Source organism: Somniosus microcephalus, chromosome 2 (genome assembly GCF_052327205.1).
Source record: "Somniosus microcephalus isolate GS21.2 chromosome 2, FLI_Smic_1.0, whole genome shotgun sequence".
NCBI classification, from domain to species: domain Eukaryota; kingdom Metazoa; phylum Chordata; class Chondrichthyes; order Squaliformes; family Somniosidae; genus Somniosus; species Somniosus microcephalus.
Window position 1 is genome coordinate 236,524,562 of NC_140988.1, and position 21,118 is coordinate 236,545,679.

General features: G+C 42.9%; 1 protein-coding gene across 11 annotated transcripts in view; it reads left to right on the forward strand.

Moving 5' to 3' along the window:
• exoc1 (exocyst complex component 1) overlaps positions 1 to 21,118 on the forward strand; it is a 154,620-nt gene that overhangs the window by 90,791 nt on the left and 42,711 nt on the right. For 8 of the 11 annotated variants that reach the window (XM_085970251.1, XM_085970241.1, XM_085970261.1 and 5 more), the window contains 2 exons: positions 3,311 to 3,416; positions 7,359 to 7,403. In XM_085970251.1, coding sequence (XP_085826377.1) covers positions 3,311 to 3,416; positions 7,359 to 7,403 — 151 coding nt within the window. The remainder of the gene's footprint in view (positions 1 to 3,310; positions 3,417 to 7,358; positions 7,404 to 21,118) is intronic. The other 3 variants (XM_085970270.1, XM_085970323.1, XM_085970333.1) reach the window with 1 other exon arrangement.

Here is a 21,118-nt window from a genome sequence, read left to right on the forward strand (position 1 = left end):
ATCAGTTCTTCTCTGGCTTTGAAGTAATTCCAGGTTTTTTTTTCTAAGAACTAAGGTAAGCACACATAATAAAAGTTTGGATCTTTTGAAGCTTTGTTCACTCTGTGAAGTTCAAAGCGTCATTCCAGCTTCCCTGTGATTCCTACCTTCTGTCCCATCAATCTGCACTATTGCTTTAATTGGCATCCATTATTGTAAATGATGTCCTGAGGTTTTGCTGGTACTGAATTGAATTCTAAATCTGAAAATATTTCACTTCACCCCTAGAGTGCACTTTGCTTTACTTATGATCATGAACTGAATTGGCATGATATGCTAAGTGTCTTACTAAAATTACTATTGCAATGTTATGGCAGACAATACATTGATAAATAGTTCTTTGTCACACAACACGATTAGAATTAAAACTATTCACATAATTATTTCAGGTTATTTTAATACAAATTTTGTATAGCCCTTAAAGTATTAGTGCAGCAACTGCTGTGGCATGCTGACTGCAGTTCTTGTCTGCAAGGGTAATAATGTGTTTCTTCTTGAAAATAAACATGCTATTGTAAACTTCTGTTTTTCTTCTATTAAATCTTTTGTCCTGAAGCTGATAATAGCTTTGATCGGGAGAAATAATTTAGATTAAAGGATGGTACTGAGTAACTGGGCTGTAGTTAACTGAGGATTAAGTGACACAGTGTAAAATGTAAAAGCATAATTTCAGAGGGCTGAGGATGTTCTCTAAGCATTTTGATTAAATGATGACAGATATGCTATTATGGCAAATAATTTACATACACAGTTGATACAGTCATGCTGGTTTGCATTGGAATTAATGTGTATATTATAAAAAAGAAATGGAAGGCTAAGTGCAAGGAGCTCACCCCTTCATCAGTCTTCTGCCACATTTTGTTCCCTTGACCATACTGAGTACTCACTGGCCTAGAAATTCGGTGGGCTGCGCCACCAGTTAGCGCCTAAAGAGGGCACTCAGTGGCTTTAGCGCCACTGGCCACGCCTCCCGCGATATTTAGCTGGGGCGCTAATGGCGGCGTTAGCCTGTTGCGCTGCGCCGCCACCGATGACGTCATCGGTGTGCGCCGCACCCCGCTACCGCCCCGATCTCGATATTCGGTAGCGCCCGCTTCTGTAGCGCCGTTCACAAATCGCGCCCGGTTCACGGGGCCTACCTGTGGCGGCAGTGGCGCAAATTAAGGTGGAGGTGTGGGGCGGCCGTTTTTTCGGCGGCCGCCTGCCAGCACCTCCGTCCCTGGCTTCCTGATCTCCCCCCACGGCAGTGCCGGCTGTTTTCCGAGAGCCCGGCACTTCTCGGTGCCGGGCTCTTTTGCCGGCACTCGCGATCTCCGATCGTGCTGGTGCAGGCCCCTCCCCCTTAAGAATGGGAGGAAGGCTTGCAGTACCGCAGCGTGTGGCGCTGCGGCACGTTGCGCTACGATACTCAGTTTCAGCACCCCAAGAGGGACGCGGAGCGCCTCTCCCCGTGTCACTCTTGGGGCGTTCAAGCTGAATTTCCGGCGGTCGCAACTGCTCCGATTGCTGCGCTAATTCCGGCGCCCAGGCGAGCTTGGCGCCCTGTTTGCGGCTCCACTGAATTTCTCCCCCACTGCGTCTTACATAGTTTTATAAGAATTCCCCTAAATGTTCATGAACAGACAGTAAATATAATTTAGTGCTTTCAATGTTCTAGAGTTAAGGTGGATAGAAGCAGGTTATGGAACCCTGTAATTATATAATTATTAAAAAGAGAAGTATATCTGCAGAGGTACCACAAATGAGGTACCAGATTGTGCTTTGAGCTTACCTCTGTGCTGAGGGTCTCCTTCCAAAAAAAAGAGTCACACCCTAGAGGTAAAGTTATTTCTTTTGCTTATTTTCTTCTTCCTCTTGCACTACTGAGGATATTTCTCAGTATGTTTACTAACCAGTTCTAACTCATGAATATTATTTGTGAAATCTGTTTATTGTAGGGGGGGGTGCAAAAGAGAGTTCATAGGAGAAAAGTGTGATAGCTTTTTCCCCTTAATGGGTTGGTCGTGGATTGGGAACCTTGCATTCATACTTGTAACTAAATAACAACTTGCATTTATATCACGCCTTTAACATAGTAAAACATCCCAAGGCGCTTCACAGGAGCGTTATCAAACAAAATTTGACACCAAGCCACATGAGATATTAGGACAGATGATCAAAATCTTGGTCAAAGAGGTAGGCTTTAAGGAGCATCTTAAAGGAGGAGAAAGAGGGAGGGAATTCCAGAGCTTAGGGCCTAGGCAGCTGAAAACACGTCTGCCAATGGTGGAGCGATTAAAATCGGGGATGCGGAAGAGGCCAGAATTGGAGAAGCGCAGAGATCTTGGGTTGTAGGGCTGGAGAAGGTTACAGAGATGGGGATGGGCGAGGCTTTGGAGGGATTTGAAAACAATGATGAGAATTTTAAAATTGAGGCGTTGCTGGACTGGGAGCCAATGTTGGTCAGCGAGCACTGGGGTGAGGGTGAATGATGATGGGTTTCAGCTTGTTTCCTGCTACTTTGTGGCACAGTCTAAATTACTAGTCCAACATGTTAGGTAGCTGTTATGCATTTAAAAATCATCTAGACTATTCTTGCTGTGAGAGTGGGGACGTGGTGGGGGAACGGGACAGGAAGGGGAGATGAGTCTTTCTGGAGTTGAGATAACTCCAAGGTAATGTATTTGACGATGGAAGATTTGTATTGAGTCAACCTTCCATGGCAGATTTCGGAACCTGATAAATCAGCCAGACAGGTCCATAGAACTCCAAGGCACTGATGATTGACCAACCAGCTGGCTTGTTATTGGGAGTTTGGGGGGTAGTCCCTGGGCTGGTGGTTGGAATTCTTCCCATGCAGCTCCAGGTAATTCTGCAAGCCAGTGCCGTAAGTTAGAATGGTTCTGGCTGGACAAGCAGCAGTGAGATACCAATGTTCTGTGCTGCAGGTCTGCATGGTCTTGGCTGATTAACTCCACAGTACCCTATGCTTACTTGGGGGTCCCTAAACTCTGGCCACCTGCACTTAAGCTCTCTGGACATAGTTAAGTGGGGTGTGTCCCTACAGGTAACCAGTGTGCACTCTTTGTCAATCAAACAAAAACGGTGAATTTCTCAGTAGATTGATTCTTGACTCTTACGCACTTGCAACTGATTATTGCTGCTTGACTCAAATTATTTTATCCATTAAAGATTGTGTGCCTTCTACTTTACCTCACAGTTGAATTTACACAGTGCCTAGTAGAACAGAGTATATTAAATATATGAATATGTAGCCTTTTTTTCTTTGCAGAACTATGTAGACTATATATCCAGGTTATATGAAAGGGAAATTAAGGAATTCTTTGAGGTTGCAAAGATCAAGATGACTGGCACATCAAAAGAAGGGAAAAAGTTTGGTAAGTCTATCCTTCCATTAGTAGTGGATCATTCCATTGAATAAGGTCCTTTGTCAGTATAAACAGTGCCTAGCTCCCAATCTTACAAGATGCAAAGAAATTTGCAGAAAGGAACGTGTTTCTTCAGTGACGCTGGTATCATCCTGATATAATTGTTATTTTCTTCCTCTCGAAGTTGCATAATGTGATTTCATTATTTACTCCTATTTAGGGACGCTTGCTTCACTTTTTGATTACCATTTACCAATATTTGCAGTATCTATTAATTGTCTGAAAAGTGACATCTTATTTATGATGAGCAAAAGCGAGCATGGAAGTTAATTTTTTCAAGTTTAGCTGGATGGTCAAGTACAGTAATAAGCAATGTTGAGAAGATAGCCAAATGGAGAAATGGCGTAACAATTAATTTTAAGAAGTTTTTTCATCTTTGCATTCAATAAATTTGATCATGATTAAATATATTACACCAGACTAAATTTTAAAGTGGTTTTATATAACTAGATGTTGCATGAATGTCACTCCATCTTTTGCTTATTTCCTAATCTGATTGGATTGATATGCTGGTATATTTTATATGAATAGAAACATATAAAAATAGGAGCAGGAAGAGGCCTTTCAGCCGTTCGAGCCTGCTCCGCCATTCAGTATGATCATGGCTGATCCTCTATCTCAATACCATATTCCTGCTCTCTCCCCATAAATGAATGATATAACTAACTCTTATGTACAGTTGAATAAATATATAGCTGAAGCCACTGAAAAATTGACCCATTAGACTTTCATGGCATTAGTGTTAATTCGTTTTTGAATTTGTGTGTTTCTTTTTAATCATTTCAGATGTTTGAAGCTCCATTTGTGAAATAGCTTCATTCATTTTGGAGAAATGACATACTATTTTTGATTACAATTATGTATTCTGTTTAGATTCTGAACACACAAATTGTTATGTCGTTGTATTATAACTCTGACACTGCTTAAATGATTTCTGTTGCTTAATTGGCACAGTTACATTTTTGTCTTTTCACTGATTTCAAGCCATGAGATATAGGGGCTATGCTTGTTCAGGCTTCTTGGGTCAATCTTTCTACAAGATTTTTTGAGATGAGATTACAAAAGTTTCTCCACTTCATTTAGCCAAATTCAGCAATCTGAAATTAAACCAAACTGAATTTTCTGGAAAATGTGTTTGAATAATATATAAATCCTATTTAGATTGTTCTAAACAATAGAGCAGGTTTTTTTTGGCAGTACAAGATGTATTATTCTTATTTACAAGAGGGTTGGAACTGACTGGTTTTCTGTTTTTAAGTGGTTGAGTGAAATTGATATTAGTGTAATTAAGTGGTGTAAAGAGTGTTTCAGTTGTTTGGCATTTCAGTGGGAGGGCTCCACATGTTGATTGGCTGCTGACTAGAAGTAATAATTAGTGTATGTTTAAGGTCCATATAGGAAAAGGAGTTAAAGATAGAAAGCAGTTGAGTGAAGTGACATTTTGGCAGAACAAGGTGTATTTTTTAAGGGAGTTGGAACTGAGGAAAGGGTTAGGGCTTGGGAGATGTTAGTCTATGAAAAATATGATAAAAAATGTAAATCCCAACACTTTCCCACACACTTGAATTGAGATGGCAATTGGGGTGCTAAACAATTGCCATGTGTGACATGCAAGATGTGGCCCATCCTGGATGTTCAAATTATCTAGGGAGAATGCACTTGCATGAAGTGTGAATTTATTGAGTTCCTCAAAAATCGATGTCGTCACTATGCATTATACATAAGGAAGAAAAATATCTTAAAGCAGAGGAGATAACAATATGGACCAATTGTTAGGAAGGATTCATGTAACTGCAGCAAGGAAGATAGGAATGATCCAGGATGTATTTGCATGAATGTAAGAAGCACAAAAAACAAAATAGGTAAGTTAAAAGTAAGCATAAATATGGCACTAATAGACATCCTACGAGTTACTGAAACTTGGCTAAAGAAAGATGAATGAGGAGAAAATCTACAGAGTTAACTGTGTTTCAGGAAGGATAGAGAAGAGGTAGAATGGCACTGTTCTTCAGGAAAAGCTTATACCCTGCTGAGAGAAAGAAACTGGGAATCAGCAGTAGGATAGACAGCAATGGGTAGTGGTGTGTGGGGAGGTATCAGAGTGCTGCCTGACCTGCTGGTTATTTCCCGTATTTTCTGTTTTTATATCAGAGTGGAACAAGTTGCCAATGGGAAGGTGTCTGAGTCAAAACTGTTGGTAGTGAAGTCCCACTGGGATCAGGATTGAAATGCTGTTCATTATAATTTTATAAATGACTTGGAGAGCAAGATGACACCAAGTTGGATATAGTGGATGTAGATGTTAACCAATGTGCAATAATCCAATGGGACCTGGATAGGTTTAGTCATTGGACAGAGGTAGTGAATGGAATTTAACAATGATGAATGTAAAGTCATGAACCATGGATGTTTACAACACAGCAAGAGGCCAGTTGGCCCATTATGTCTATGCCAGCTCTTTGCTGGACCTATCTGAAACTAATCCTTCTGCCCTGCTTGCTTCCCATAGGAATGTGCCTTCCTCTGCTTTAAATGTTTATCTACTCGTCCCTTAACTACCAAACTGTGATAAAGCATTCCATGCTCTAGGAACTGCATAAAAACTCTCCTAACCCCTCTCATCACTCCCTTGATAACTTTAAATTGATGCCCCCCAACTTCATCACACACTCCCAGAATAAATATTCTATCCCAATTCACTTTGTCAAAACCCTGCATAGTTTTAAAAAACCTCTATGAAATCTTCACAGACTTCTCTGCTGTAGTGGAAATAGTCTCAGTATCTCAAGTCTGCCCTCATAACTAGTTTCTCATCACTGGCACCATCCAGGTGAATCAATACTGTAGAATTCCCTATGAGACTAGGTAGAAGAAGTGAGACCGTGGAGTACATGTTATATGGCAACATGCCTGAAGTAACAGAGCAGGAAGGAGTTCTGAGGGTTTTGGTCAATAGGTTATAAAACTGTCAGGTCAGTATTTTCAGGTGGTCAAAAAAGCAAATAAACCTTTGAGTTGCAAGTCTAAAGAGGTGATGTTGAAGTTGTACCTGATCTTGTATGAGGCTGCTTCTGGACTAATGTGTTAATTTTTGTCTCCGTTACAGGAAAGATGTAGAATTATTGGAGAAAATTCAAGGGAGAGTCATGAGGCTGATTATTGAACTAAGAGGGCTGAGTGAGGAAATGATGACTACTGGGGCTTTGCTGTCTGGCAGTGAGGGGGGAGTTGGTAGAGGTATTTATGATTTCGGGGATAGAGAAAGAAAGTTCTTCTGTCAGATACAGAAATAGGAGACAGGTTAAAGCTAGGGGTGTCGAAGGAAATTTAGGGAACTTTTTTTTTATGTAAGGGGGGGGGATGATAGAAATGTGGAACAGAATACGAGTGGGGGTGGTGGAATAGAAAACCATGACGGGGTTTAAAAATGATTAGATAAATTTCTCTTACGATAGGGGATACCGAGTATATTGTTCTAAAATATTATTTTGGCTATGAAAATCCCATTAGACTAACCTCCCAAACCCACTCAATTCACCATCAAAACCCATCATAATTTCAAAATCATCAATTAAATCTCTTTCTCAGCCTTCGTGCTTAGTATCCCAGATCTTTCCTGATAACTATAATTATAATATAAGTAATGTGTATGCCAGTCCGAATATTGTCAGGATAATGTCTGCTAAAGGGAACCATGAAATAATGTATATTTGTATAATAGCATGCTTTGGCTGATGTACAGAATAACATAACCATAGTTGTGTCTTGCATGCATGTGCTTATCTTTCTGCTTAGTATCTAACAAATGTCATTCATCTACATGGTTTGTGCTACAGGCATATAATCTAACCTATCTTTGTGTTTTGATGCCTGCAACCTAATCCCACACAGCTACACTTCCTCGAAAAGAGAGTGCTGTCAAACAAGACCTAGAGAGTGAGTATTTCCTCCTTTGTCGAGCTGCTATCTAATATCCCTCATTAGAGTCTTTAACAAAATAAAAATGTTAACATTCTTTTCAATTATCTGTAACTATGTTGGATAATGACTTAGTGACTTCAAGCAGCCTAGTGAAAGTTGATGATTTCTTTTATGGGGGGTGAAAGTTTGCAAAGAATATACATTAAGTGCTGTCACTTTCTTATTTGCGTAGATGAAAAAGTTAGCATTTAAATATGTGGTACATGTTTTAAATCCAACCACTCTTTCCTCCCAAGTTGGTTTAAGAATTAAATTAGCTCTTGAGGTTCATCTGCCATGAAGTGCACAGAGAATTTGTACAGAGCCTATGTAGCATTGATGGATACTTTGCATACCTATGTACTTGTATATGTTTGTACCTATGTACATTACATACACCATATTTTTGCCCAATGGGACAGTTGCACATTCACTCACAATGTTGACGCTTGTACATTTTACATATATTCAGCATTTTAGAAAATGCAGATACTGTCAATATTGTACTGAAAGTAAATTGATATATTTCTACAAAATCAGTTTTCACAAAATGATCATGTAAATATATGAATTATGATACTCAAATTTCAGTTTACTCACTGACGCAGTAAGATGTATTCAGTTATTGAAAGGGCAAAACCAATGCCTTGTATATAAAAAAGTATCCAGGTCCATAGTGAGGCACACCACAAAATTTAAAAAGAGTAAGAGAAGACTACTTAAATCAGATAGTTGTGAATGAATGATCTAAAGTTTGGGTTTAAAAGCTTGTGGGTTGTAAGAAAAAATAATACTGTGGGGAAATAAGTTTCACAGTTATGAGGTCCTGGGAAAATGTAAAGTAGGTTATCATATTTTCATTTCATTATTGGGACCTCCGTTTGAATCTAGAACAGGTTGATGGATGAAAGTTTCCTCTCTGTTACTTGCAACAATACTACATGAAATGAGCAGTCTCAGTGCAGCTTCCAGTAAGCATGGGCCCTAAATTGGCACAAGGTGATGTGGGAAAGAATAATGTTACTCTGCTGCATATGGGGATTTTCTCTTGAAGGTTGTTGTTTACATATCTTCACACTCTTCCATTGCAATGGTGACAAGTAATGAAAGGATTTGAAGGCTGACTAACACTGACAGGTCGTAACCATCTTTATACCAGCCAATAACCCTATAGGCGGGAGGCTTTTATGGGCTCCCACACCTGCTGGATGCCAACTCAGAATTCGGAGGCAGAGCTCTCGTCTCTAGGACTATCTGGAGCGGGGTGCAACCCTGCACCTTCTGGCTCAGAGGCCGGGATGCTATCACAGGCCAAAGGCTTGCTCCTTTTGCATGCTGGGGCAGAGGCAATGGTGCTTTGCTTTGTATTTATTCTGTACCGTGCATTACTTGGATAACTTTGTGGTGACATTGAGTGCCCAAAATAAGAAAGGATTGCATTTCCCAACACTAAATTTATCACCTCAATGAGAATAAAAACACCAAAACAGTTAAGAAGAATTATTTTCAAAATAACTATTAGCTATGGTACAGTTCAGAAGTTAAATAATTCCCTGATAAATTTTGAAACTTAGGCTTTTTTCAGACAATAATCGGTGAATTCCTTGCGGGTTCACAATTAAAGATTTAAGTGCAGTTTGGATCACAGAATGTCATTGCTATAATATTGAATTAGACAGAAAATTGATCTTTTTAATTTAAACAGTCTTGTTTGGTTACTTTATTATTAAAGGATTTTTTTGTTCAAAACCTTTTTGTGTTTGCATTTTGAATATTTTATGACTTGGTTCATTACTAAAATTGAGTTTTTCTTGGTCTTTTGAACGCAACTTTTTTTCTAATGATAAATAGCTGGATGTTTTAAGAGTTAAAGGGTTATGAAATGTTTTTTGGCCAATAATGCCTGATTGAGCAGTAATGCTCCTGTCACTTGCCCAAGCTTTAAATACCAGGAAAAGAAAACATTTCAGATAAAGATTTAAACTGGAGTGATTGAAGGACTACTTTCCTGTCATCTGTGGAGACAGAAATAGAGTCAATGTTTCAGGTCGAAACCTTTCGTGAGTCCTGACGAAGGGTTTCGACCTGAAACGTTGACTCTATTTCTCTCTCCACGGATGTTGCCTGGCCTGCTGAGTTTTTCCAGCATTTTGTGTTGTTATTTCGGATTTCCAGCATCCGCAGTATTTTGCTATCGTCATGGAGCTGCCAATCCCTGCCATTAAAACTAGGCTACTTAAGTTCAGGTTTCACAAGAATTAGAGATTGTCACTTGTCAATCAAAAGATACAGTTGCATCTGGCTGAATCGTTTTTTTTCTCAGAACTGTCTCTCATAGCCTAGAATTAGGAATGACTTAAGAGTCTATGGCATCTAGACGTAATATCCCGCCATAGGCTTGGGTGATTGCATAAACAATTGAAACAGTTGAGGTGATTGTGCACTTGATCCCTAACAAAAGACGGATTGACCCGTCCGTCGTCCCCCCCCCCCCCCCCCCCCCCAATGGTAGTCCAGACATACGATTGTCGATTCCTGTCCAACACAGAGAAACCAAAAGAAAAATACATCGGATGCAGAGAAACCAAGTCTACAGTAATTATTTTAAAGTGGTACCCTTCCCCTTACTATAGAAACTATAAATATTTTTATGACATCAAACAAAAGATGTCAATTTTCTCATTAATAATGGGTTCAAAAATGGGAAATGTTCCATCGCTCAACATTTGTCACTGTGAGCACGTAAGTATCTCTGCTTTCTTTTTTTTTGTTTTTGTGGAAAGTATCCAGATGTCCTTTGCATATACTTAACAGAAGCACCTATGCTTATCTTACCATTTTCTACTAAAAATTGTCAGCCTTGGCTCAGTGGTAGCACTCTGATCTCTGGGTCAGAAGGTTATGGGTTCACGCCCCACTCCAGAGGCTTGAGCACGTAATCTATGCTGACACTCCAGTGCAGTACTGAGGGTGTGCTGCACTGTTGGAGGTGCCGCCTTTCGGATGAAGCATTAAGTCAAGGTCCATCCTTCTGGATGGATGTAAAAGATCTGATGGCTCTATTCCCGATCCTGCCCAATATTTTCCCTCAACCAACATCACTAAAACAGATTATCTGGCCATTTTTTAATAATTTGTTTATGGGATCAGGGCGTTGCTGGCAATGCCAGCATTTATTGCCCATCCCTAGTTGCCCTTGAGAAGGTGGTGGTGAGCCGCCGCCTTGAACTGCTGCAGTCCGTGTGGTGATAGTACTCCCACAGTGCTGTTAGGTAGGGCGCTCCAGGATTTTGACCCAGCGATGATGAAGGATCGGCGATATACTTCTAAGTCAGGATGGTGTGTGACTTGGAGGGGAACTTTGAGGTGGTGGTGTTCCCATGCGCTTGCTGCCCTTGTCCTTCTAGGTGGAAGAGGTCGCGGGTTTGGGAGGTGCTGCCGAAGAAGCCTTGGCGAGTTGCTACAATGCATCTTGTAGATGGTACACACTGCAGCCACGGTATGCCGGTGGTGGAGGGAGTGAATGTTTAAGGTGGTGGATGGGGTGCCAATCAAGCGAGCTGCTTTGTCCTGGATGGTGTCGAGCTTCTTGAGTGTTGTTGGAGCTGCACTCATCGAGGCAAGTGGAGAGTATTTCATCACACTCCTTACTTGTGCCTTGTAGATGGGGGAAAGGCTTTGGGGAGTCAGGAGGGGGGGAAAAAGAGTGGGAGAGCAATAGTGGTAGGGGATTCTATAGTAAGGGGAACAGATAGGCGGTTCTGTGGCCGCAAACGTGACTCCAGGATGGTTTGTTGCCTCCCTGGTGCCAGGGTCAGGGATGTCACTGAGCGGCTGCAGGGCATTCTGGAGGGGGAGGGTGAACAGCCAGTGGTCGTGGTCCACATTGGTACCAACGACATAGGTAAAAAGAGGGATGAGGTCCTGCATCAAGAATTTAGGGAGCTAGGTAACAGATTAAAGGGCAGGACCTCAAAGGGTGTAATCTCTGGATTACTCCCAGTGCCACGTGCTAGTAAGTATAGGAATGGGAGGATAGAGCAGATGAATGCGTGGCTAAAGAGTTGGTGTAGGGGGGAGGGTTTTACTTTCCTGGATCACTGGGCCTGCTTCTGGGAAAGGTGGGACTTGTACAAGTCGGACGGGTTGCACCTGAACCAGAGCGGGACAAATATCCTTGCGGGGAGGTTTGCTAGCACTGTCGGGGGGGGTTTAAACTAACTTGGCAGGGGGATGGGATACAGGGGGGAGCTGAAGTAGGGGGGGATGTGCTGCCAATTATGGAGGAAAAAACAAGTCAGCTTGGTAGGCAGGGCAAATATATAAGGGCAAGGCTGGATGGCATCTATTTTAATGCAAGGAGCCTTGCAAATAAGGTGGATGAACTGAAGGTGTTGATAAACACATGGGAGTATGATATTGTTGCTATCACTGAGACATGGTTGAGGGAGGGGCAAGACTGGCAGCTCAATATTCCGGGGTACAGAATCTTCAGGCGAGACAGAGGGGGAGGTATAAGAGGAGGGGGTGTCGCAATATTAATTAAGGAGTCAATTACTGCAGTAAGGAGGGATGATATATTAGCTGGGTCCTCTAATGAGGCCATATGGGTGGAGCTTAAAAACAAAAAGGGGGCAAGCACTTTGCTGGGAGTGTACTATAGGCCTCCAAACAGTCAGGGGGAGATAGAGGAACAGATATGTAGGCAAATCTCAGAGAAATGTGCAAATAATAGGGTAATAATAATGGGGGATTTCAACTTCCCCAATATTAACTGGGATAGTCAAAGTGTGAAAGGCTCAGAGGGTGTAGAATTCTTAAAGTGCATCCAGGAGAGCTTTTTGAGCCAGCATGTAGAAAGTCCTACAAGAGAGGGGGCGGTACTGGACCTAATTCTAGGGAATGTGGCCGGCCAAGTGGAAAAAGTGCTAGTAGGTGAGCACTTTGGTGATAGTGACCATAATATGGTAAGATTTAAGGTGGTCATGGAAAAGGACAGGGATGGGCCGGAAATAAAGGTTCTAAATTGGGGGAAGGCTGATTTTAATAGGATAAGGCAGGATCTGGCCAAAATGGACTGGGATCAGCTACTTGTAGGAAAATCCGCATCGGAGCAATGGGAGGCTTTCAGAAGGGAGATTGAGATCATACAAGGGCAACATGTTCCCATAAAGGTCAAGAGTGGTTCCAAAAACCACAGGGAACCGTGGATGTCAGGGGATATACGGGAATGGATTAGGAAAAAAAGGAGGGCTTTTGGTAGATACAAAAGGCTAAAGACGGAGGAAGCCCTAGAGGAGTACAAAAAGTGCAGGGGGATACTTAAAAAAGAAATTAGGAGATCAAGGAGGGGCCATGAAATAACACTGGCGAGCAAAATAAAGGAAAATCCGAAGATGTTTTATAAGTATATTAAGGGTAAAAGGATAACTAGGGAAAAAATAGGGCCCATTAGGGACAAAAGTGGCAATCTGTGTGTGGAGCCGGAAGATGTAGGAGGGGTTCTAAATGAATTTTTTGCATCTGTTTTCACTATGGAGAAGGACGATGTAGACATAGAAATAGGGCGGGGGGACTGTGATATGCTCGAACATATTAACATCGAGAGGGAGGAGGTATTGGCGGTTTTAGCTGGCCTAAAAATGGATAAATCCCCAGGCCCCGATGAAATGTACCCCAGGCTGCTGTGTGAGGCAAAGGAGGAGATTGCGGGGGCTCTAACACATATATTCAGGACCTCTCTGGCCACAGGGGATGTGCCAGAGGACTGGAGAACCGCTAATGTAGTACCATTATTCAAGAAGGGTAGTAGGGAAAAACCGGGGAACTACAGGCCAGTGAGCCTAACATCAGTGGTAGGAAAATTACTGGAAAAAATCCTGAGGGACAAAATTTGTCTCCACTTGGAGAGGCAAGGATTAATCAGGGATAGTCAACATGGCTTTGTCAAGGGAAGATCATGTCTGACTAATTTGATTGAATTTTTTGAGGGGGTGACTAGGTGTGTGGATGAGGGTAACGCAGTGGATGTGGTATACATGGATTTCAGTAAGGCCTTCGATAAAGTCCCGCACAGGAGACTGGTCAAGAAGGTAAGAGCCCATGGAATCCAGGGTGCCTTGGCACATTGGATACAAAACTGGCTTAGTGGCAGAAGGCAGAGGGTGATGGTCGAAGGTTGTTTTTGTGACTGGAAACCTGTGGCCAGTGGGGTACCACAGGGATCGGTGCTGGGTCCCTTGCTGTTTGTGGTCTACATTAATGACTTGGATATGAATGTAAAGGGTATGATCAGTAAATTCGCGGATGATACTAAAATTGGTAGGGTGGTAAATAGCGAGGAGGGTAGCCTCAGTCTGCAGAACGATATAGATGGGTTGGTCAGATGGGCGGAACAGTGGCAAATGGAATTTAACCCGGAAAAGTGCGAGGTGATGCACTTTGGGGGGTCTAACAAGGCAAGGGAATACACAATGAATGGTAAGACCCTAGGCAAGACGGAGGGTCAGAGGGATCTGGGTGTGCAGGTACACAGATCCCTGAAGGCGGCGGAACAGGTGGATAAGGTGGTAAAAAAGGCATATGGGATACTTGCCTTCATTAGCCGAGGCATAGAATATAAGAGCAAGGAGGTTATGATGGAGCTGTATAAAACACTGGTTAGGCCACAGCTGGAATACTGTGTGCAGTTCTGGTCGCCACACTACAGGAAAGATGTGATCGCGTTAGAGAGGGTGCAGAGGAGGTTCACCAGGATGTTACCAGGGCTGGAGCGCTTCAGCTATGAAGAGAGACTGGGCAGATTGGGTTTGTTTTCCTTGGAGCAGAGGAGGCTGAGGGGGGACATGATTGAGGTGTACAAAATTGTGAGGGGCATAGATAGGATGGATGCTGAGGAGCTTTTCCCCTTAGTAGAGGGGTCAATAACTAGGGGGCATAGATTCAAGGTAAAGGGAGGGAGGTTTAGAGGGGATTTGAGAAAGAACTTTTTCACCCAGAGGGTGGTTGGAGTCTGGAACTCACTGCCTGAAAGGGTTGTGGAGGCAGAAACCCTCACAACATTTAAGAAGCATTTGGATGAGCATTTGAAATGCCATAGCATACAAGGCTACGGGCCAAATGCTGGAATATGGGATTAGATTAGACAGGGCTTGATGGCCGGCATGGACACGATGGGCCGAAGGGCCTCTATCTGTGCTGTATTACTCTATGACTCTATGACTCTATGACTTGCCGCAGATTACCTAGCCTCTGACTTGCTCTTGTTGCCACAGTATTTATGTGGCTGGTCCAGTTAAGTTTCTGGTTAATGGTAACCCCCAGGATGTTTATAGTGGGGGATTCAGTGATGGTAATGCCATTGAATGTCAAGGGGAGGTGGTTAGACTCTCGCTTGTTGGAGATAGTCATTGCCTGGCACTTCTCAGAATCACAGAAACCCCACAGTGCAGATAGAGGCCATTTCGGCCCATCGAGCCTGCACCGACACATATCCCACCCTATCCCCGTAACCTCACGTATTTAATCCCCCTAACACTAAGGGTCAATTTATCATAGCCAATCAACCTAACCCGCACATCTTTGGACTGTGGGAGGAAACCGGAGCACCCGGAGGAAACCCACGCAAACACGGGGAGAATGTGCAAACTCCACACAGGCAGTCACCCGAGGCCGGATTCGAACCCGGGTCCCTGGCGCTGTGAGGCAACAGTGCTAACCACTATGCCACCGTGCTGCCCTGTGGCATGAATGTTACCTGCCATTTATCAGCCCAAGCCTGAACGTCGTCCAGGTCTTGCATGCGGGCATGGACTGCTTCATTATCTATGGAGTTGCGAATGGCGCTGAACACTGCAGTCATCAGCGAACATCCTCATTTCTGACCTTATGTTGGAGGGAAGGTCATTGATGAAGCAGCTGAAGATGGTTGGGCCTAGGACACTGCCCTGAGGAACTCCTGCAGTGATGTCATGGGGCTGTGATGATTGACCTTCGACCACCACAACCATCTTCCTTTGTGCTAGGTATGACTCCAGCCAGTGGAGCATTTTCCCCCGATTCCCATTGACTTCAGTTTTACTAGGGCTCCTTGATGCCAGACTCGGCCAAATGCTGCCTTGATGTCAAGGGCAGTCACACTCACCTCCCCTCTGGAATTCAGCTCCTTTGTCCATGTTTGGACCAAGGCTGTAATGAGGTTGGGAGTTGAGTGGTCTTGGCGGAACCCAAACTGGGCATCAGTGAGCAGGTTATTGGTAAGTGCCGCTTGATGGCACTGTCGATGACACCTTCCATCACTTTGCTGATGATTGAGAGTAGACTGATGGTGCGGTAATTGGCCGGGTTGGACATGTCCTGCTTTTTGTGGACAGGACATACCTGGGCAGTTTTCCACAATGTCGGATAGATGCCAGTGTTGTAGCTGTACTGGAACAGCTTGGCTAGAGGCGCGGTTAGTTCTGGAGCACAAGTCTTCAGCACGATTGCCGGGATGTTGTCGGGGCCCGTAGCCTTTGCTGGATCCAGTGTGTGCAGCCGTTTCTTGATATCACGTGGAGTGAATTGAATTGGCTGAAGAATGGCTTCTATGATGGTGGGGACCTCGAGAGTAGGCCGCTATGGATCATCTACTCGGCACTTCTCAGCTGAAGTTGGTTGCAAACGCTTCAGCCTTGTCTTTTGCACTCACCCCATCATTAAGGATGGGGATATTCTTGGAGCCTCCTTCTCCTGTTAGTTATTTAATGGTTCACCACTATTCACGACTGGATGTGGCAGGACTGCAGAGCTTTGATCTGATCTGTTGATTGTGGGATCGCTTAGCCCTGTCTATAGCATGCTGCTTCCGCTTTTTACCATGCATGTAGTCCTGTGTTGCACCTTCCCCAGGTTGGCACCTCGTTTTTAGTTACGCCTGGTGCTGCTCCTGGCATGCTCTTCTACACTCATCGTTGAACCAGGGTTGGTCCCCTGGCTTGGTGGTAATGGTAGAATGAGGGATATGCCGGACCATGAGGTTGCAAATTGTGGTGGAATACAATTTTGCTGCTGCTGATGGCCCACAGCGCCTCATGGATGCCCAGTTTTGAGCTGCTAGATCTGTTCTGAATCTATCCCATTTAGCACGGTGGTAGTGCCACACAACACAATGGAGGGTGTTCTCAATGTGAAGACGGGACTTCGTCTCCACAATGACTGTGCGGTGGTCACTGCTACCAATGCTGTCATGGACATCTGCGACAGGTAGATTGGTGAGGACAAGGTCAAGTAGGTTTTTCCCTCTTGTTGGTTCACTCACCACCTGTCGCAGGCCCAGACTGGCAGTTATGTCCTTCAGGACTCAGCCAGCTTGGTCAGTAGTGGTGCTACCGAGCCACTCTTGGTGATGGACATTGAAGTCCCCCACCCAGAATGCATTCTGTGCCCTTGTTCCTCTCAGTGCTTCTTCCAAGTGGTGTTCAACATGGAGGACTACTGATTCATCAGCTGAGCGAGGGCGGTAGGTGGTAATCAGCAGGAGGTTTCCTTGCCCATGCTTGACCTGAAGCCATGAGACTTCCTGGGGCCTGGAGTCAATGTTGAGGACTCCCTGGGCCACTCTTCCCGACTGTATACCACTGTGCCACCACCCCTGGTGGGTCTGTCCTGCCAGTCCGACAGGACATACCCAGGGATGGTGATGGAGGAGTTCAGGACATTGGCTGAAAGGTATGATTCTGTGAGTATAACTATGTCAGGCTGTTGCTTGACTAGTCTGTGGGACAGCTCTCCAAATTTTGGCACAAGTCCCCAGATGTTGGTGAGGAGGACTTTGCAGGGTTGACTGGGCTGGGTGTGCCATTGCCGTGTCTGTAGCCGGTGCCGAGGTCGATGCCGGGTGGTCCGTCTGGTTTCATTCTTATTATTTTGTTTCGTAGCAGTTAGTTACAACTGAGTGACTTGCTAGGCCATTTCAGAGGGCAGTTAAGAGTCAACCACATTGCTGTGGGTCTGGAGTCACATATAGGCCAGACCAGGTAAGGACGGCAGATTTCCTTCCCTAAAGGACATTAGTGAACCAGATGGGTTTTTATGACAATCCGATAGTTTCATTGTTATTTGTGGGACCTTTGTGCGCACGTAGGCTGCTCCATTTTTCTATATTACAACAGCGATTACACTTCAAAAGAACTTAATTAGGTGTGAAGCGCTTTGGGACATCCTGAAGTCATGAAAGGTGCTTTATAAATGCAAGTTCTTTATTTTAAACCAAATATAAATACAATAGATGTTTCCATTTTGCTTTTGGTATAACGGTTAATGTTTGGGCTGTGTGAAAGTGAAGTATTAATGAGAGTGGACTTCTACATTAGTTCTTTGGGATTGGTAAATACATCGTTCTGAAACACACTGAAGTCATAATCTAACAAAATCATCATAAACTGTCTTCCAGTTAATGAGCTGAGGTCAGTAAGGCCATACTGTGGTCACAAAAGTATGCACTAAGTGGAATTTAACCAATATAAAACTGTCCCACTGGAAAGTTCGCATTGTTTAGGAACTCTATTTCAGTCCTGCAGAGACTTGTGACGAATCAATTTGCAAATTGTGTTTGCATTTTTGATGCTAAATCGTAAAGCTGCAAGATCCCATTTAAAGCACTATTCCTAAAAGTAGCTGTAGATAACTTCAAAGCACAATTGCAATGTCTTAAATTCTATGGAATCTTTTGGTGTTTTACCCACACCCATGGAGAATTGGGCTGAGACTACCCAAACATATAGAACCGTTATAGTCGTTGGGAAGAGATATTAACCCCATCAATGTGGGTTGGAGGGGTACAGTGCTAATCCATTGTGCATGTTCCCTTTGTTTTTGATATTCTTTCTTTGACGATGCCTTGACCTACATGTGCAAAGCTGCCTCCTACCAGCCTTTCATTTCTCTTTATTTCGAAGTTCATATTTGTATGTATTTCGTACTTGTCACGGCAACTTGTCTTTATTGTTGCCTCATTCAAAAACACTGAGTGGGATTCCTACGGTAGGGCCTTCTATACAGCAGAATCTGGGATAAGCCACGTGTTTGTATGGGTCCACAGTGTGGTGTCAGACTTCAGAAGGAGCACTGTACTGGTGATGTTTGTCTTCTGTTTGGATGTAAAGGTTGAACTACATTAGGAGAAAAGCAAGTGATGTAAATACTGCTTTCATACTTAAGACAAGAAATGACTCTTTTACACAGTGTGTGAATCTGTGGGTGCTTCGGAACCTTGTTTAGCCCTGTTCTAAAAGTCTGGGAGATTTTGCGCTAAGTTTATTTACATCCAGAATGATAGTGGGCATTCCTTTTCTTTGTGTTTATACTGAACATGGCAACATTATAGGTAGGTTTTATCATCCTTTAATGACGTGCAGTTGAAGTGCAGTTTCACATGGTATAAAATATTTTTTTTAGCCATCAGGAGTGAGGCAGCAAAACTTTCTATTTAAAACAGATACCTAGCAGATGTAAGATGAGTGTGTTGGCATATGGCACTCGGTTAATTCAGCTTCTGAAAGATGTTCATGTTTAGTTCATTTGATATAGGGAAAAATGTGGTTGGTATCATTAGAGAGCGGGAGAGATACAGATTTCACTTAGCAACAGCCAGTGTTCATAATCAACCGGCCTTGGATATTTTCATAATAGAATGTTTAGATTAGAAAGTCTAGAGACTAGAAGGTTTATGCTTACCATAGCAAGACCGCAGTGTTTTTATGTGCTTATAACATTGATGTATGTTGAAGAAAATGTAGACTTGTGCCTCTGGACTGTGCAGTAGCCAGAGACTACCATATTAGGCAGTGCCAGCTCCAGTTTGATAAGAAAACAGTATAAATATATGGATTTTCCTTTGTTCAAGCAGCACGAAAAGACCCATGCCTAGGTTTGTGTGCCCTATCTGTGACTATACTCTGCTTGTAAATTGCTTTTTATGCTGAAATTAAAGAATAAAATGATTATAACCAGAAGACTGAATTTGTTACTATTCAAGTGAACAAACCGAACACTGTTTTAAGACAACAATGTGGCTTGACATTTTTCAAGATGATGTCGCTCACCTCACTTAAATTTATTCAAATAAGTTGTCAGTACAGTTCCAGGGAATTGAGATGTCCTTATGTCTATGATGAAGAGAAGCTGGACGCCGATAGTAAAGCAAACTTGGGTTCAAGCCAAAAGGTTCCTGGACATAACTTTTGACATACATGTACAGTTAACTCCTAATCCAAAGTCATTTTTGCACTAAAAATTTGAATTATGCAATTATTTGGATTAAGTAAAGTAAGTAACAGCAAAGTGGGAAAATAATGCTAAAATTTAATTATCAGATAATTTGACTTAAGCAACTTTGCATTAAGAGTAGATTGATTGTACTGTATACGAATGTGTGTAATTTTGTTTTATTTTAATTCAATGATTTAACTGCTTTTTTCTAACCATGAATGTGACAAAAAAGTCATATGGACAAAAATTTTAATGTAAGGACAGATCTAATGGGAAAGTAATCGGTGTGGTAAAATAAATCAATTATTAATTCAGAGTAGACAAAAGAAAGTAGGGTCAGAGGACATGAATATAAATTAGTGTAAGGTAAAATTTAGAACAGGTATGAAGAAAATCTTCTTTACTCAGAGTGATAAATATTAAGAATAATCTACCAACCAGGTTACTACATTTAAAAGCATTGGAGTTATTCAAAATATAATTAGATGCCATAATGAGACAATTGTTATACAGGAAACTCTCTTTTAACCGGCACCGAAATATCCGGAAACCTCTCTTAACCGGCAAAATTCAGGAGTAGGTTCAGGTAAGTTTTACTATATATTAGTGGCCGTGTAACCGAGGTTCCTGGACCTGTGGCCGTGTAACCGGGGTTCCTGCACCTGTGGCCATGCAACAGGGACTCCTGGATCTGTGGCCGTGTAACCGGGACTCCCGCACAAGTGCCGTGTAACCGGGGCTCCTGCACCTGTGGCCGTGCAACAGGGACTCCTGGATCTGTGGCCGTGTAACCGGGGCTCTTGCACCTGTGGCCGTGTACGGGGCTCTTGTACCTTGGTAAGTATACCTCTCTGTAATCCGGACTTTTTGATCAACCGGCACCACGCCGGTCCCGTCGGTGCCGGATAAAAAAGAGTTTCCTGTACTGTAAAGGTAAATTTCGATAGGCTGAATGGTCTTTTCTCAACCCTGACTTCTTATGCTTTTCATTTGGGTTCAGTGACACAATTAATACATTTTTAGAACTGTAAGTAACCTCTCCCTTACAAAAGCTAATATTGCCTTGGACTACTTAGTTTCTTGCACTTTACTGAGGAGATTATTTTTAAGATTATCCCTCAGAAAAATATATACAAGCATTTAGTTGTGTTACTTTTAAGTAGATGATGATGAACAGTCATTCATGATGAACAGTCATGCATTACCAGTTATTAAATTGAATTGTCAGCTAAGACTTTAAATGAAATGTTTTGATTTTCTGGGCCTAGAAATTCAGTATAGCCACTTTTGGGGCGTTAAAGTCGGGCGGGCGCTAAAGTTTGCGCCCGCCGCCGGAAAGTGGAGGCCACTTCGCCGATATTCAGTAGCTTTGGCCAAGGAGTTTGCTCGAGTGCTAAAACTGGCGTTGCACGCCTATCTTTAGGCGCTAAGCCGGCGGTGCA